Here is a 17,574-nt window from a genome sequence, read left to right on the forward strand (position 1 = left end):
ACAAGCATGAGCTACCAGCACCTGGCTCAAGCAACACAAAATTGCTTTATCTAAAAAGGAAAAACAATATGGATCACCAAAGGAAGCAATATGAAAATAAATATTAAGTGGACAGAGCTAGAGAAGAAACAGGAGATTCATTCTAGCCACCCTACTGAAAGTGACAGTAGAGTACTTTCTGTAGCCTTCCACCAGTTTCCCTTGACCTGACATCCTAGCAGGGCTTACAAGAAGGTCCCTTGAACTCACCTTATATAGGAAGACAGTGACCTTATTGCATTCATTTGATTTCTTTAAATAATAATAGCATAATAGAACTTGTATGGGAAAAGGCCACAAGTTGAATATTCAGATAAGGTAAGAACAGAACTCTGTTGTAGATAGATGCCACAGAAGCCAGATGCCTGTAAAATAGCTACAGTACATATAAACAGTAAAAGGAGAAAAAAAAGTATTAGTGGCTTATGCCTTCAATCTTAGCTACTTGAGGCTTGTAATTGGGAGAATCCACAATTCTAAGATTATTCCCAGCAAAAGGTTGACAAGACTGACCACTTTTCAGCTAATACCTAGTCACAATGGTGCATAACCTCATCCTCACTTGGACATTAAAATTGGAGATTTGTAGTTCAGGTCAGAAAAGTCTATGAACTCCACCTCAATGGAAGAAGCTGGGTATAGTGGCCTGTGCATGTCATTCTACCTACAGCAGAAAGCCTCAAATAGGGTGACTGCAGTCTAGGCAAGAAGAGAAACCTCATCTCAAAAATAACCAGTGCTGGCTGGGAATATGGCCTAGTGGCAAGAGTGCTTGCCTCCTACACATAAAGCTCTCAGTTCGATTCCCCAGCGCCACATATATGGAAAACGGCCAGAAGGGGCGCTGTGGCTCAGGTGGCAGAGTGCTAGCCTTGAGCTGGAAGAAGCCAGGGAGGGTGCTCAGGCCCTGAGTCCAAGGCCCAGGACTGGCCAAAAAAAAAAAGAAGAAGAAGAATAACCAGTGCTGGGCTGGGAATATGGCCTAGTGGTAGAGTACTTGCCTTGCATACATGAAGCCCTGGGTTTGATTCCTCAGCACCACATATATAGAAGAAGCCAGACATGGTGTGGTGGCTCAAGTGGTAGTGTGCTAGCCTTGAGCAAAAAGAAGCTCAGGCCCCAAGTCCAAGCCCCAGGACTGGTAAAAATAAATAAATAAATAAAATAACCAGCGCTAATCCAAGCTACTCAGGAGGCTGAGATCTGAGGATCACAGTTCAAAGCCAGCCCAGGCAGGAAAGTCTGTGAGACGCTTATCTCCAGTTAACCACTAGAAAACCAGAAGTGGCACTGTGGCTCAAGTGGTAGAGCACTAGCTTTGAAGAGCTTAGGGACAGTGCCCAACCCAGAGTTCAAGCCCCATAACTGACGACCAAAAAAAAAAAAAAAAAAATAGCCAGTGCTTAAAAGGGCTGAATGTAGAACACTTGCCTTGTAAGCATAAGGCCCAGTATTCAAGCCCCAATATTGCCAAAAGGAGGAGGAAAATAAGTAGTTGGTCAAAGGGAAGAAAGAAAGAATGGCCAGAATTCAATAAAAATTTACAAATGCAACTCCCAACCACATTAGGTACTAAGATCAAGGAAGAAGTCATTTGACATTCTTTTGCACTACACCTGAATATATCATTTAGTAGTTTAAAAGATATATTTTAAGTGAAGCTATGACTCAATTGATAGAGCCTTGAGCAAAGAAGCTCAGGAACAGTGCCTAAGTCCTGAGTTCAAGCCTCAGGACAAGTACACACACACACACACACACACACACACACAATATGCAATATATACATGTATAAAATGTGAAATAGTGAAATCTTAAGCGTGAATTAGTTCACTAGTTCATTAGATCAATTAGTTCATTAGATCACTGTTTTGAAAGCCTTGCAGTAAGTTTCTATAGGATTGAAGCATCTTACAAGTGATTTTTAATGAAGTAATTTATTAAGTGGAGAAATATTTAATAGGAATAATGAGAAATACCTAGGGGTACATTAGTTATTCTCTCTCTTTTTTTTTTTGCCACTCCTGGGGTTTGCACTCAGGACCTGGGTACTATCCCTGAGCTGCTTTTTTGCTCAAAGCTAGCACTCAACCACTTGAGCCACGGTGGCCTTTCTGGCTTTTTCTGTTTATGTGGTACTGAAGAATTGAACCTAGGGCTTCGTGCGTGCTAGGCAAGCACTCTACCACTAAGCCGCATTCCCAGTCCTACATTAGTTTCTTTTGCATAGCTATGACTAAATGCTTGACAAAACAAATTAATGGAGGAAAGATTTATTGTGTCTCACAACTTCAGAGGTCTCTGTACATCATAGTGAAAGTATAGCATTCAGAGCAGAGGAGTTCATGTTTGATCACCAAGAAGGAGAAAAAAAAAGGAAGGAATTCAGGAAGGAGTAAGAACAAGGACACATTCTTGGTGACCTACTTTATTGGGTCACCTTCCAATAATGCTGTCATACTATGAATCCCTAGGGATTAATCCATTCATTAAATCAGAGATCTTACAGTCTAATTGTATAAATGTCATCACAGATATATCAGAATTATGTTTCACTAATCTACCAAGTATTTATCAATCCAATCAAGTTGAATAGTAAGATTGACCATTATGGAGAGTCAGAGTTAGGAAGATGAGGTTGTATTGGAGTCTAGTTGGGTCAGAAAGTTTTAACATGACATATTCTCAAAAATAAGCTTTTAGTAGCATAAGTCTGAGGTCCAGCTACTTGAGAGGTAAGTTGGAGCATTATAGTCCAAGGCTAGCCATGGCAAGAGTGTCAAACCTTGCCTGAGAAATTAAAATCAAAAGGACTTTTCTGAAATATTTGCTCTGAAATTAGTAAGTTGGATACAGAATGTTTGAGTTGCTTGCTTTGTTTGGCCAGAGCCCTTTTGCTCTCAGGTGACAGTGCAGTTGCTCATTTCTTTTAGACTTTTAAGGATTTCAGTACAGATATTGCCCAGTGATTTCATTCTTCTGTGAGGCTGAGAAGTCACACATAGGAAATACTTAGTCTATGCCTACTTTTTTCTTAAATATTTAAAACATCTAAGATTATGATGACTATGTTAGTATGTCCACTAAAAACAATTCATTGTTTTAGGTTCAGGCTGAAGAAGAAGTATTGGAGAAAAATCTTAATAACTGTGAAAAGGAAAATAAAAGGCTACAAGAAAAGTGTAGTGTATATAAAAATGAACTTGAAGTTCTGAAAGAGAAATTAAGGTACAGTATTATATTGTGGAAAATGAGATTTTTGTGTAGAAATGGAAACAAACATTTATATATTTGAAAACAAAGTTTTATACTTTGTAATTGTGGATTTACATAATGTAAAAAGATAAGCTTTATAAGTGAAACTTTTTTAGGCATATAGTTAAATTTTAAATGTAGTCAAAATTATAACTGTTAACATACTTGTAAATATAGGCTAATACTAGCCAACGTATTTATTTTACATATTTTTAGAGGAAATTAACCCAGGCATATTGTATGATTACATTAGCTGGTTAGTAAAGATGCTCAAAGAAAAAGAAATTTTCATATTGTGAAGAATTATGTAGTCTAACCTTATTAAGAGACAGACCCAAAGAGTATTATTTGTCCAAGATTCAAAAGGTAGGTAGTGAGTGAAGTCAAGTAGTAGTGTCCTTATCTAGTAAACTTGCATTCCCCAGGACTGCCAACAAATTAAAATATTGAAGCCAGGCACCAATGTCTGTAATCCTAGCTATAGCTAGTCTTGGCTAGAAAGTCCATGAGACTCTTATTTCCAGTGAACTTCCAAAAATCCAGAAGTGGCATTGTGGCTCAAGTGGTAAAGTGCTAACCCTGAGCTTTAAGAAAAGCTACGGGACAGAGCCTAGGCTTTGAGTTAAAACCCCAGTAGTGGCAGAAAAAAACAAAAAAGAGCAGAAAATGTGAAATGAAGTAAGCCAAGCAGTAAAGACATATACTACATGGATCTTATTGACATGGTATGTAAAAAGCTCATCTCTCTTGCCAGGTGTTGGCAGCTCAGGCCTGTAGTCCTAGCTACTCAGGAGGTTGAGATCTGAGAATCTGTTCAAAGCCAGTCCAGGCAGGAAAGACTGTGAGACTCCAGTTAATTACCAAAAAGCTTAAAGTGGGGCTGTCACTCAAGTGATAGCACCTGTTGCTCAGAAGGTGATAAAAGACCCATTACTATTAAGGCTCGTGCTCTACCACTTTGAGCTACAACACTACTTCAATTTTTCTGATAGTTAATTGGAGATAAGAGTCTCACAGATTTTCCTGCCTGGGCTGGCTTTGAACTGCCATCCTTAGGTCTCAGTCTCCTGAGTAGCTAGAATTACAGGCGTGAGCCACCAGCACCTGGCTTAAACGTACAGTGAAAATAAACACTATTACTGCAAATGGATAGATATTTTCAGGTTAATGATTTTTTATTTTAGGCAGTTAAAAGAAGAAAATAGCAGTGGAAAAGAAAAATTAAGGACTATGGCAATGAAAAATTCTGAAGTCATGTCACAGTTAACTGAATCTAGACAAAATATTCTGAAGCTAGAGAGTGACTTAGAAGACAAGGATGAATTATTGAGAGAAAAATTTTCCCTGATGAATGAAAATAGAGAATTAAAGGTCCGTATTGCAACCCAGAATGAACGACTGGATTTGTGTCAGCAAGAAATTGAAAGTTCAAGGGTAGAACTGAGAGGTTTGGAAAAAATGATATCCCAGTTGCCAGTAAGTATATTGGAAAAGAAATTTATTTTACTCTATTACACAACGGGAAAGAAAGATTTTACTCCAGTGGTTGATGAGATACCATTACTTTATGGTTACTTTATTAGCTTCTATTTTTCTGCTTATTTATACTTTTAGTCAGCAGTTTCTTTTCAATATAACCCATATTCACTCCTCACACACTAGCCTTTCTAGTCTTCCATCTTTTTTTGCTCTTTCAGATGTCACACATTTTTATTGAAGTTCATATACATACTATAAAGTAACATCTTTAAAATGTACTATTCTGAGCTGGGTGCCAGTGGTTCATGCCTGTAATCCTAGCTGCTCAGGAGGCTGAGATCTAAGGATCGCACCACCCCAGGCAGAAAGGCCCCATAAGACTCTTATCTCCAATTAGCCTCTCAAAAACTAAAGTGGTAGAGTACTAGCCTTGAACAACAGAGTTTAGGGATAGCACCCAGGCTGTAAGTTCAAGCCCCACAACCAACAAAAAATAAAATATAAAATGTACTATTCTATAGTTTTCTTTTAAAGTTATGAGTTTTTTTTAACATTTGTGGTTATTTTAATTTATGAGTAACACTGGAAAAATATTTGTATAACCAGGCATGGTGGATCACACCTGTAATCCTCAGGAGGCTGAGGTCTGAGGATTGCAGTTCACAGCCATCCTGGGCCAGAAAGTTGGTGAAACTCTTATTTCCAATTAACCCCCAGAAAACTGGAAGTGGCACAGTGGCTCAAAGAGATAGTGTACTAGCTTTGAGTAGAAAAAGCTCAGGAACAGTGCCAAAGCCCTGAGTTTAAGCCCCATGACTGACCAAAAATATAATAAAATATTCATATAGAAGTCTTTGTTTGGATATGTCTTTTTAAATTTATTTATTTGCCAGTTCTAGGACTTGAACTCAGGACCTGGGCACTGTCCATGAACCTCTTTTGCTCAAGGCTAGCACTGTACTACAAGCCACAGTGCCACTTCTGGCTTTCTCTGGTTATGTGGTACTGAGGGATTAAACCCAGCACTTCATACATGCTAGGCAAGCACTTTACCACTGAGCCACATTCCCAGCCCTGAGTGGTAGATTCTTAAGAGTCTTAAATTATTATAAACCATGAAATTATGAAGCTGATAAATTCAGAAACTATCTGATTTAATACCATTAACAGCTATTCTGAAATTTATCTCTCTCATCCATATTTTAAATACTGAAGCATATAACTGCATTTAGAAGTAAAATACATTAAAAATACTGTGTTTAACATTGTAATTTGTTTGTAATCTTATGAAGTACATCCTTATTGATATATTACTCAAGTTTAACTATAGGTTTTTATCTTAAAATTTCATTGCAGGGCTGGGAATATGGCCTAGTGGCAAGAGCGTTTGCATAATATACATGAAGCCCTGGGTTCGATTCCCCAGCACCACATATTTAGAAAATGGCCAAAAGTGGCGCTGTGGCTCAAGTGGCAGAGTGCTAGCCTTGAGCAAAATGAAGCCAGGGACAGTGCTCAGGCCTTGAGTTCAAGCTCCACAACTGGCCAAAATAAGAACAAAAAAAAATTTTTTTTTTTTTGGCCAGTCCTGGGCCTTGGACTCGGCCTGAGCACTGTCCCTGGCTTCTTCCTGCTCAAAGCTAGCACTCTGCCACCTGAGCCACAGCTCCCCTTCTGGCCGTTTTCCATATATGTGGTGCTGGGGAATCGAACCGAGAGCTTCATGTATAGGAGGCAAGCGCTCTTGCCACCAGGCCATATTCCCAGCCCACGAACAAATTTTTTTTTTTCATTGCAATTTAAGTTCTGCTTATTGATAGACTTGAGATTGTTTCCATTAAATTTATACAAATTTTTCAACTTAAGTTCTGAGTAAGAAAATAATAGCTTCATTACACATATAAGCTTTAAATGTGTTTGTTTTTAAAATTTTTATTATCAAACCGATGTGCACAGAGGTTACAGTTTCATATGTTAGGCATTGGATACATTTCTTGTACTGTTTGTTACCTCGTCCCTCATTCCTCCCTCCCCTCCCCTTTTTCCCCCCATGAATTGTTCAGTTCATTTACACCAAACAGTTTTGCAAGTATTGCTTTTGTAGTTGTCTTTTTTTACCCTGTGTCTCTCGATTTTGGTATTCCCTTTCAATTTCCTAGTTCTAATACCAGTATACACAGTTTCCAATATACTCAGATAAGATACAGAGATGGTGTAAATGTGTTGTTTTTTTAACTTGCAGTTAAAAAGAGAAATACTTGGCTTTAAGTCATCTCTTTCTAAGCACCAGATGAGTAGTTTGTCACACAAAGAAGACAATTGTGTTGGCTGCTGTGAGGCAAATAAACTGATGATTTCGGAATTGAGGTATGTATATTCAGATCTTTTTTAAATTTTTTAAATTTTTTTCCAGTCCTGGGCCTTGAACTCAGGGCCTGAGCACTGTCCCTGGCTTCTTCTTGCTCAAGGCTAGCACTCTGCCACTTGAGCCACAGCGCCACTTCTGGCCGTTTTCTATATATGTGGTGCTGAGGAATCGAACCCTGGGCTTAATGTATACGAGGCAAGCACTCTTGCCACTAGGCCATATTTCCAGTCCCAACTTTACTAATTTCTATCAAGTTGGGAAGTGTGAGAACCAATTTGTAATCCTTCTTTAGTTGATAAATTTCCATATCATGTGTAAAAGTTGACCAGTATGAAAATTTTAAAGCTCTTGCCAACTTTAAGCATTAAAACAAAAATAGTATGAGATTTTTTATTTTTTATTTTTGGCTGGTCCTGGAGCTTGAACTCAGGGCCTGGGCATTGTCACTAAGCTTCGTTTTGCTCAAGGCTGGCACTCTACCACTTGAGCCACAGTGTTACTTCTGGCTTTTTCTGTTTATGTGGTACTGAGGAATTAAACCCAGGGCTTCATGCATGCTAAGCGACACTCCCAGCCCCTGGGATGAGATCGTTTTATAGAATCTTCCTAATAATTTTTGGCTGTTTTCCTTTTGTATCAGGATTAAACTTGCAATAAAAGAGGCAGAAATTCAAAAGCTACATGCAAATCTGACTGTGAATCAGTTATCTCAGACTCTTATTGCTTGTAATGATAGTCAAGAAAGTGGCAAATTAAATATTTTAGAATCAGAACCTGTAAAACTACGTGGTAATCAAGTAGGTAAGTATTTTATAATGAATTATTTTCATAAATGATAAGCAGAATTCTTGGTAATAGCATTTTAAAGAAGCAGATCATCACCTGGTTAAGATACTTTATAATCATATTACTGATATTCTCAGATAAAACAAAGATTTGGTAGAATCTGTTTTGAAAATATATATTATTATGGAAGTGGCGCTGTGATTTAAGTGGTAGAGCACTAGCCTTGAGTGAAAGAGCTCAAGGACAGTGCCCAGACTCGAGTTCAAGCCCCATGACCAACCAAAAAAAAAAAAGAAAAGAAAATATATACTATTAAAATAAAATTTCATCTGTTAGAAAAATATATATACATTTCAAGTATATGTTTGTTAAGTTTTCTTTTTCCATCACCCTTGTTATCATAATCAAGATATTTAATAATTTAATCAAGAACCTTTGTAGTCCTCAGTTTACTTTAGGTTTACTTCTTAAAAAGGGTAGTTTGGTGTTTTTTTTTTTTGGGGGGGGGGGCCAGTCCTGGGCCTTGGACTCAGGGCCTGAGCACTGTCCCTGGCTTCCTTTTGCTCAAGGCTAGCATTCTGCCACTTGAGCCACAGCGCCACTTCTGGCCGTTTTCTGTATATGTGGTGCTGGGGAATCGAACCCAGGGCCTCATATATACGAGGGCAAGCTCTCTTGCCACTAGGCCATATCCCCAGCCCCTGGTATGTTTTTTTTTTCAAGTCTTGGGCTTGAACTCAGGGCCTGGGCACTGTCCCTGAGCGTATTTTGCTCAAGGCTTGCACTCTGCCACTTGAGCCACAGCCCCACTTTCTACTTTTTTCTATATATGTGGTGCTGAGGAATCAAGCCCAGGGCTTCATGTATATGAGGTGAGCACTTTACCACTAGGCCATATTCCCATCCCAGTTCATAATATCTTGTAGTATGTATTGTTGGTTCTTCCTTGACTTCCTTGACCCTGTGTTGTATTTGCAAGTATTAGGAGTTTTTTGGGCTTTTTTTTTTTTTTTTTTAGACTTCGTTGTGTCAGTGGTAGTAAGAGAATATGTTTTATGATTTTTTTTGCTACCTAGGGCTTCATGTGTGCTAAGGACCTACTCAACCACTGAGGTACACCTCTACCCCTGTGTGTATGTGTATGTATGTGTGTGTGTGTGAGTGTATTTGTGTGTATCTGTGTTGTGTGTACCAGTACTGGGGCTTGACCTCAGGGCTCTTGCGCAGCTTTTTCTTCATAGCTGGTATTCTTCTACCTGAGCCACTCCCCAGTCTTGCTATTTGGCTGGCTGCTTGGAGGTAGAATCTCTGGAATTTTTCTGCCCAGTCTGGCTTCAAACCTTCATCCTCAAATCTCAGCCTCCTGATTAGCTAGGATTGTAAGTATGAGCAACTATCACCTCACATCCCAGTTTTGTTTTAAAAAATGTTTTGCGGTGGGCTGGGGATATAGCCTAGTGGCAAGAGTGCCTGCCTCGGTATACCCGAGGCCCTAGGTTCGATTCCCCAGCACCACATATACAGAAAACGGCCAGAAGCGGCGCTGTGGCTCAAGTGGCAGAGTGCTAGCCTTGAGCGGGAAGAAGCCAGGGACAGTGCTTAGGCCCTGAGTCCAAGGCCCAGGACTGGCCGAAAAAAAAAAAAAAATGTTTTGCGGTATGCTTGCATAAGAATATAATGAAACCCTTTTTTTTTTTTTTTTTTTTGGTTAGCCATGGGGTTTGAACTCTGGGCCTAGCACTGTCTTTGAGCTCTTGAGTTCAAGACTAGTACTCAACCACTTAAACACCACTTCTGGTTTTCTGGTGGTTAGTTAGAGATAAGAGTCTCATGAATTTTGCTGCTGGCTTTGAACAAGGATCCTCAGATCTCAGCCTCCTGAGTAGCTAAGATTACTGGCTTGAGCCACCAGTGCCCTGCTTGAAACCCATTTTTTGTACAGTTAACATATGCTAATGGAAAGATATATATTTTGAGACTTGATTTATTGACTAGCATATATTCTGTCTTGGTGATATTCTAAATGGTGTAGTAGAACTAGATATGTATGTATATAATGGAGAAAGAAGAGGTCAAGAACTTCTGATAACTCTCCTTAAGGTTTTTATTTTTGTTTTGTTTAAGTTCAGGGCCTAGGCACTACTCCTGAGCTTGTTCCCTCAAGGCTGGCACTCTACCACTTGAGCTACAACTCCACTTTCAGACTTTTGAGTAGCTGATTGGAGATAAAAGTCTCAGGATTTACCTACCCAGACTGGCTTTGAGCCATGATCCTCAGATCTCAGCCTCCTGAGTAGCTAGGATTATAGGAATGAGCCATGGGTGCCTGGCTTAGCATTTTAACCTCCAAGATTTCAGAGGATGGGACCAGAAAGGGTATGCTATCTGTAGCCTTTGATACTATATGTACATAAACTACATAAAAATATTGTTAATTTATGCTCGACACCAGTGGCTCATTCTTTAATTCCAGCTACTCAGAGGCTGAGCGCCACTTCTGGCTTTTTCTGTTTATGTGTTACTGAGGTACTGAACCAGGGCTTTTTGCTTGCTAGGCAAGCACACTCCCACTAAGCTACATTCCCAGCCCCTGTGAAACTCTTATCTCCTATTAACCACCAGAAAACCAGAAGTGGCGCTGTGGTTCAAAGTGGTAGAGCACTAGCCTTGAGTAAAAGAGCTCAGGAAGGTCTGGGAATATGGCTTAGTGGTAGATTGCTTGCCTAGCATTCATAAAGCCCTGGGTTCATTCCTCAGTACTACATAAACAGAAAAAGCTGGAAATAGCACTGTGGCTCAAGTGGTAGAGTGCTAGCCTTGAGCTAAAAGAAGCCAGGGACAGTGTACAGGCCCTGAGTCCAAGCCGCACAAGTTGAACAAAACAAAAAGAGCTCAGGGATAGCTCCCAGACCCTGAATTCAGGCCTCATAACTGACTCCCCCCAAAAAACTTAATAAAAATAACTTAAATTTCTAGCACAAGGAATAATTTTTAGCTTTTTAGAAAAGTGAATGCTCTAAAGCCTTCTTTGTTAAGTATTTAATATATGTGTTTTCCAAATGTTTCATTTGGTATCGCTCTTATTCTTCAAAAAAAAAACACCCCTAAACTTAAGGCTGAGATCTGAGGATCGCGGTTCAAGGCCAGCCTGTGCAGGAGAGTCTGTGAGACTCTTATCTCAATTAACCACCAAAAAACTGGATGTGGGGGGCTGGGGATATAGCCTAGTGGCAAGAGTGCCTGCCTCGGATACACGAGGCCCTAGGTTCGATTCCCCAGCACCACATATACAGAAAACGGCCAGAAGCGGCGCTGTGGCTCAAGTGGCGGAGTGCTAGCCTTGAGCGGGAAGAAGCCAGGGACAGTGCTCAGGCCCTGAGTCCAAGGCCCAGGACTGGCCAAAAAAAAAAAAAACTGGATGTGACGCTATGGCTCAAGTGGTAGAGCATTAACCTTGAGCTGAAGAGCTCAGGAACAGTGCCCAGGCCCAGAGTTCAATCCCTACAACCGACAAAAACAAAAAACAAAAGCCCTGGGGCTGGGAATAAGGCCTAGTGGCAAGAATGCTTGCCTCATATACATGGAACCCTGGGTTCGATTCCTCAGCACCACATACATAGAAAATGGCCAGAAGAGGCACTGTGGCTCAAGTGATAGAGTGCTAGCCTTGAGCAAGAAGAAGCCAGGGACAGTGCTCAGGCCCTGAGTCCAAGTGCCAGGACTGGCAAAAAAACAACAACAACAATAAACCCCCAAAATCCTAACTTTGTGATTAAATTCTCCAACAATGGATTTTTAATTATTGAGGTTTTATTTAGAACAATTTTTGTTTTCTGTTTATTAGCAGAAAGTATAAAAGGCCGAAATCAACAAATAAACAAGCAATATGAAAGAGAGAGGCAACGACTTGCTACTGGAATAGAAGAACTACGCACTAAGCTGATGCAAATAGAAGCTGAGAATTCTGATTTGAAAGTTAACATGGCTCACCGAACTAGTCAGTTTCAGCTGATTCAAGAGGAGTTGCTAGAGAAAGCTTCCAATTCTACCAAACTCGAAAGTGAAGTAAGCTTGGAATTAACTGGGTATATGTATTAAATTTTGAGGTAGGAAGAAAGGTATTCTTGTGACATTTTGTAATAATTTTAGTCCTGACTTACAAGGTTTTTGGAAATTAGTACCACATTAAGTTATAAAATCTTTGAAAATCATACTGGGAAACTTTTTTTTTTCTTTATTGTCCCAGTACAGAGGAGTTACAGTTTCATATGTAAGGCAGTAAGTACATTTCTTATCCAACTTGTTACCTCTTCCCTCATTTTTCCATCGCTTCCCCCTCCCCAGGGAAACATGTTTTGATTTATGTTAAAATTAAGAAAATACTCTCTGAAAATGGGTCTCAAATTTAGTGGAACTAAACTACATTGCACCAGCTTAGATTCTTGTTGAACATATTGAGAATACAGAAAGTTGTTTTTCCAACATTGGTAATTCTACCACCAGAAATAATTACTGCTCTCATTTTTACTAATTTTATTTATTTAAGTCTGTCCTGAGGCTTGAACTCGGCCCTGGGCTCTGTCCTTGAGCCTTTGTGCTCCAGGCTAGTGGTCTACCACTTGATCCACAGCCCCACTTCCAGATTTTTCTGTTTATGTGGTACTAGGCAAGCGCTCTTGCCACTAGGCCATATTCCCAGCCCCTGTTTATGTGGTACTAGGGAATCAAACCCAGGGCTTCATGCATGCTAGTCAAGCAATCTACCACTAAGCCACACTTTCAGCCCTGTACTACTTTTAGTATGTAACTACTGCTCTTAAAAATGGATTAGACAGGGGCTGGGGATAGGGCCTAGTGGCAAGAGTGCTTGCCTTGTATACATGAGGCCCTGGGTTCGATTCCCCAGCACCACATATACAGAAAACGGCCAGAAGTGGCGCTGTGGCTCAAGTGGCAGAGTGCTAGCCTTGAGCAAGAAGAAGCCAGGGACAGTGCTCAGGCCCTGAGTCCAAGGCCCAGGACTGGCCAAAAAAAAAAAAAAAAAAAAAATGGGTTAGACAATCTAGGCACAGGTGACTAATGCCTATAATCCTAGTTACAGGAGGCTGAGCTGAGGATCAATGTTCAAATCTAGCCCAGGTTGAAAAGTCCCCTGAAAGGGGTTGGGAATATGGCCTAGTGGCAAGAGTGCTTACCTCATATACATGAAGCCCTGGGTTCCATTCCTCAGCACCACATATACAGAAAACGGCCAGAAGTGGCGCTGTGGCTCAAGTGGCAGAGTGCTAGCTTTGAGAAAAAAAAAAAAAAAGCCAGGGACAGTGCTTAGGCCCTGAGTCCAAGGCCCAGGACTGGGGGAAAAAAAAAAAAAACACATGAAAAGAAAAGTCCCCCCAGGGGCTGGGGATATGGCCTAGTGGTGAGAGAGCTTGCCTCGTATACATGAGGCCCTGGGTTTGATTCCCCAGCACCACATATGCAGAAAATGGCCAGAAGTGGCGCTGTGGCTCAAGTGGCAGAGTGCTAGCCTTGAGCCAAAAGAAGCCAGGGACAGTGCTCAGGCCCTGAGTCCAAGGCCCAGGACTGGCCAAAAAAAAAAAGAAAAGAAAAGTCCCCTGAAACTCTTACCTCCAATTAACCACCAGAAAAATGGAAATGGCGATGTAGCTCAAAGGGCTATAGAGTGCTAGCCTTGAGCAAAAGAGCTCAGGGACAATGTCCAGGTCCTGAACTCAAGGCCCATGGCCAACCAAAAAGAAAAAAAAAGTTTAGACAACATCTCCTTAATAAAAACAAGCCTCCTCACTCTTGAGCATTTAGACTATGTCATTGCCTATCTTCCTAGAACACAGCAAACTTGTACTTAGCTTAGTACTTCTACACTTTTTTTTGTTTTGGCCAGTCCTGGGGCTTGAATTCAAGCTTGAGCTTCTTTTGCCCAAGGCTAGCAGTCTACCGCTTGAGCCACAGCACCACTTCCGGCTTTTTCTGTTTATATGGTACTGAGGAATTGAACCCAGGGCTTCATGCATGCTAGGCAAGCACTCGAACACTAAGCCACCTTCCCAATCCCCTTCTACACATTTTTTCCCTATATTTGATTTTTCTTTTGCATGACCAATTTCTTCTCATTATTCATCCCACGTCATCTTCAAAGAGGCCATCCTTGCCCTCCACCTGAAGTCACGCCCCAGCTAGTCACTTTCTATTACATGGTCTAATTGCTTTTTTCCTAACTCCTAAAATACCTTTGTTTTGCTTATGCTATATTTTTTTTTCCATCACACTATAACCTTGTAAGACAAGACCTTAATCTCTCTTCTTCACTATTAGATCCTTAGTACATATAACCATGACTGGCATATAGGAGTTGCTCAATGAGTATCTGTTCAGTGAATACAATTTTACATATATCATAGGTCCTCTATGATCTCCTTGTATACTCAGTATTCAACATAGGGTTTTGTTTAAGAGTATGAGCTGGGGCTGGGAATACAGCCTAGTGGCAAGAGTGCTTGCCTTGTATATATGAAGCCCTAGATTAGATTTCCTCAGCACCACATATATAGAAAAGGCCAGAAGTGGTGCTGTGGCTCAAGAGGTAGAGTGCTCACCTTGAACAAAAAGAAGCCAGGGACAGTGCTCAGGCCCTGAGTTCAAGCCACAGGACTAGAATAAAATAAAATAAAAATCCTACAATCTGGGCTGAGAATGTGGCTTAGTAGTAGAGTGCTTGCTTAGCATGTACCACTGTCTAACACCTGTAATCCTAGCTACTCAGGAGGCTGAGAGCTGAGGATTGCAGTTCAAAGTCAGTGTGGGCATGTCAGTCTGAGACTCTTATCTCCAATTAACCACCAGAAACTGGAAGTGGTGCTGTGGCTCAAAGTGTAGAGCACTAGCCGTGAGCTGAAGTGCTTAGGGACAGTGCCCAGGCATAGAGTTCAAGCCCCATAACCGACCCCCCCCCACAAAAAAAATCTGCCTAATGTATTTAAATACACTGTTATGAAGCTTTGGAAAAAGGAACAGGTATTTGATTTTTACCTTTTAAAACTAATTTGATATTTATTTTAATATGTTTTCAGATGACAAAGAAATGTTCTCAGCTTTTAACCCTAGAGAAACAGCTAGAAGAAAAAATAGTTGCATATTCTTCTATTGCAGCAAAAAATGCAGAACTTGAACAGGAACTTATGGTAAATTTTACTTTTGTTTTTATTTTTTTGCGGACAGTGTTTCACTGTGTATCCCAGGCTAATCTTACATAGAACCTTCTTCCCATATATTAGGTACTTAATTTGTGGTAGTGTGTTAGTTATCATAGCATCATTGTAAAACATAACTAAAGAAGTATAGTATGAACTACAAATTCTATAAAGCTCTTTAACCAGTTGTTTCTATGTTTCTAAGATAATAGGCTAACAGGACAATGTGTTTTCCAAGTTTGGTCATTTTTGTACTAATAGAAACAAGGGAATGCCAGTTTTTTTGACATGTTCTTGAATTTTTTTTAATAGTGTAAACTCATTTTGCAATATTAACTACTGTGGTTTCTCAAGGATAAAGTATGGTAGAATTATTGCTTGACTTAATATATTTTCATATAAAACTGGCTTTCAATTTCTTTCTTTCTTTTTTTTTTTTTTTTTTGGCCAGTAGTGGTGCTTGAACTCAGGGCCTGGGCATTGCTCTTGAGCTTCTTTTTGCTCAAGGCTAGCACTCAACTACTTGCGCCACAGTGCCACTTCTGGCTTTTCTGTATATGTGGTACCTTGGAATTGAACCCAGGGCATCTTGCATGCTAGGCAAGCATTCTACCACTAGGCCAAGCTCCTAGCCCTTCAGTTATATTCTTTTACCATGTTTTATATTTCTAGGAAAAGAATGATAAGATTAGAAGTCTGGAAACTAATATTAATACAGAGCATGAAAAAATTTGTTTAGCCTTTGAAAAAGCAAAGAAAATTCATCTTGAACAGCATAAAGAAATGGAAAAACAGATTGAAAAAGTAAGTGATTTGTATTTAATAATGATGCAAAGAACTTCAAACATTACTAGCCCAGTTTTTTACTTTTGTATATGAGACACAGAAAAGTTAATGTCAAGAACTGCAGTTTGGGCTGGGAATGTAACTTAGTGGTAGAGTACTTCCCTAATATGCATGAAGCCCTGGGTTTGTTTCCTCGGTACCACATAAACAGAAAAAGCTGGAAGTGGTGCTGTGGCTTAACTGTTGGAGTGCTAGCCTGGAGCAAACAGAAGCTCACAAACAGTTCCAAGGCCCTATGTTCAAATCCCAGGACTGGAAAAAAAAAAAGAACTATAATTAGAATTACATTGTTAATTTGTCTTTTGCCAGTTCAGGGGCTTGGACTCGGCCTAGGCACTGTCCCTGAACTTCTTTTGCTCAAGGCTAGAGCTCTACCACTTGACCTGCAGCCCCACTTTGGCTTTTTCTATGGTACTGATGAGACTTGAACCCAGTGCTTCATGCATGTTAGGTAAGCACTCTACCACTAAGCATTCTCTTCCAGAGGCTGGGAATATGGCCTAGTGGTAGAATGCTTACCTTGTATACCTGAAGCCCTGGGTTCGATTCCTTAGCACCACATATATAGAAAAAGTCAGAAGTGGTGCTGTGGCTCAAACCTTGAGCAAAATAAAGAAGCCAGGGACAGTGCTCAGGTCCTGAGTTCAAGGCCCAGGACTGGCCCCCCCCCAAAAAAAAAGCATTCTCTTACAATAAGAACTCTCAGTCAACTAGGAATGGAAGAGAATTTCCCTAATCTGATTATTTATATTATATTATGATTTATAGAAACAGTCAAGAGATAACATACTTAGTGGTAAAAGACTGAATCGGGTTCCCCTATGATTGATTAGAAGGCAAAAATATCTGCTGTTATTATTTCTGTTCTACATCATAATAGAAAGCTAATGCAATGAGCAACAAAAATGAAATGAAAGGCATTTGGACTAAAATTAAGCAATCCCTAAAAAAAATTTTTTTTTTTTTGGCCAGTCCTGGGCCTTGGACTCAGGGCCTGAGCACCATCCCTGGCTTCTTTTTGCTCAAGGCTAGCACTCTGCCACCTGAGCCACAGTGGCCCTTCTGGCCGTTTTCCATATATGTGGTGCTGGGGAATCGAACCCAGAGCTTCATGTGTAGGAGGCAAGCACTCTTGCCACTAGGCCATATTCCCAGCCCCCTAAAAAAATTTTTAAAAAGCTATCTCTATCTTAACAGCTTAGGCAAAAGAGTAAACAAACTAGATTTTTTTTCCTTTTCTTTTCTATTCTTTCTTCTTCTTTTTTTTTTTTTTTTTGGCCAGTCCTGGGCCTTGGACTCAGGGCCTGAGCACTGCCCCTGGCTTCTTTTTGCTCAAGGCTAGCACTCTGCCACTTGAGCCACAGTGCCACTTCTGGCCGTTTTCTGTGTATGTGGTGCTGGGGAATCGAACCCAGGGCCTTATGTATACAAGGCAAGCACTCTTGCCACTAGGCCATATCCCCAGCCCCCAAACTAGATTTTTTTTAAGTAAATGAACTATATCTATTCATGTCATCATGAATATAAATATTTAAAATAGTATTGTCTTAAGAGATGTAAATGTTCAAGACAAAAATACATGTCTTATTGTCT

The 17,574-nt window shown here is 40.2% G+C and overlaps 1 protein-coding gene across 1 annotated transcript in view; it reads left to right on the forward strand.

The window, feature by feature from the left end:
- The window catches only part of Ccdc18 (coiled-coil domain containing 18), a 77,290-nt gene that overhangs the window by 16,388 nt on the left and 43,328 nt on the right, over window positions 1–17,574 (forward strand). The window contains exons 8-14 of the mRNA XM_048351981.1: window positions 3,146–3,267; window positions 4,479–4,770; window positions 7,016–7,140; window positions 7,782–7,942; window positions 11,772–11,992; window positions 15,016–15,126; window positions 15,808–15,939. Coding sequence (XP_048207938.1) covers window positions 3,146–3,267; window positions 4,479–4,770; window positions 7,016–7,140; window positions 7,782–7,942; window positions 11,772–11,992; window positions 15,016–15,126; window positions 15,808–15,939 — 1,164 coding nt within the window. The remainder of the gene's footprint in view (window positions 1–3,145; window positions 3,268–4,478; window positions 4,771–7,015; window positions 7,141–7,781; window positions 7,943–11,771; window positions 11,993–15,015; window positions 15,127–15,807; window positions 15,940–17,574) is intronic.

Source organism: Perognathus longimembris, chromosome 7, assembly GCF_023159225.1.
Source record: "Perognathus longimembris pacificus isolate PPM17 chromosome 7, ASM2315922v1, whole genome shotgun sequence".
NCBI lineage: Eukaryota > Metazoa > Chordata > Mammalia > Rodentia > Heteromyidae > Perognathus > Perognathus longimembris.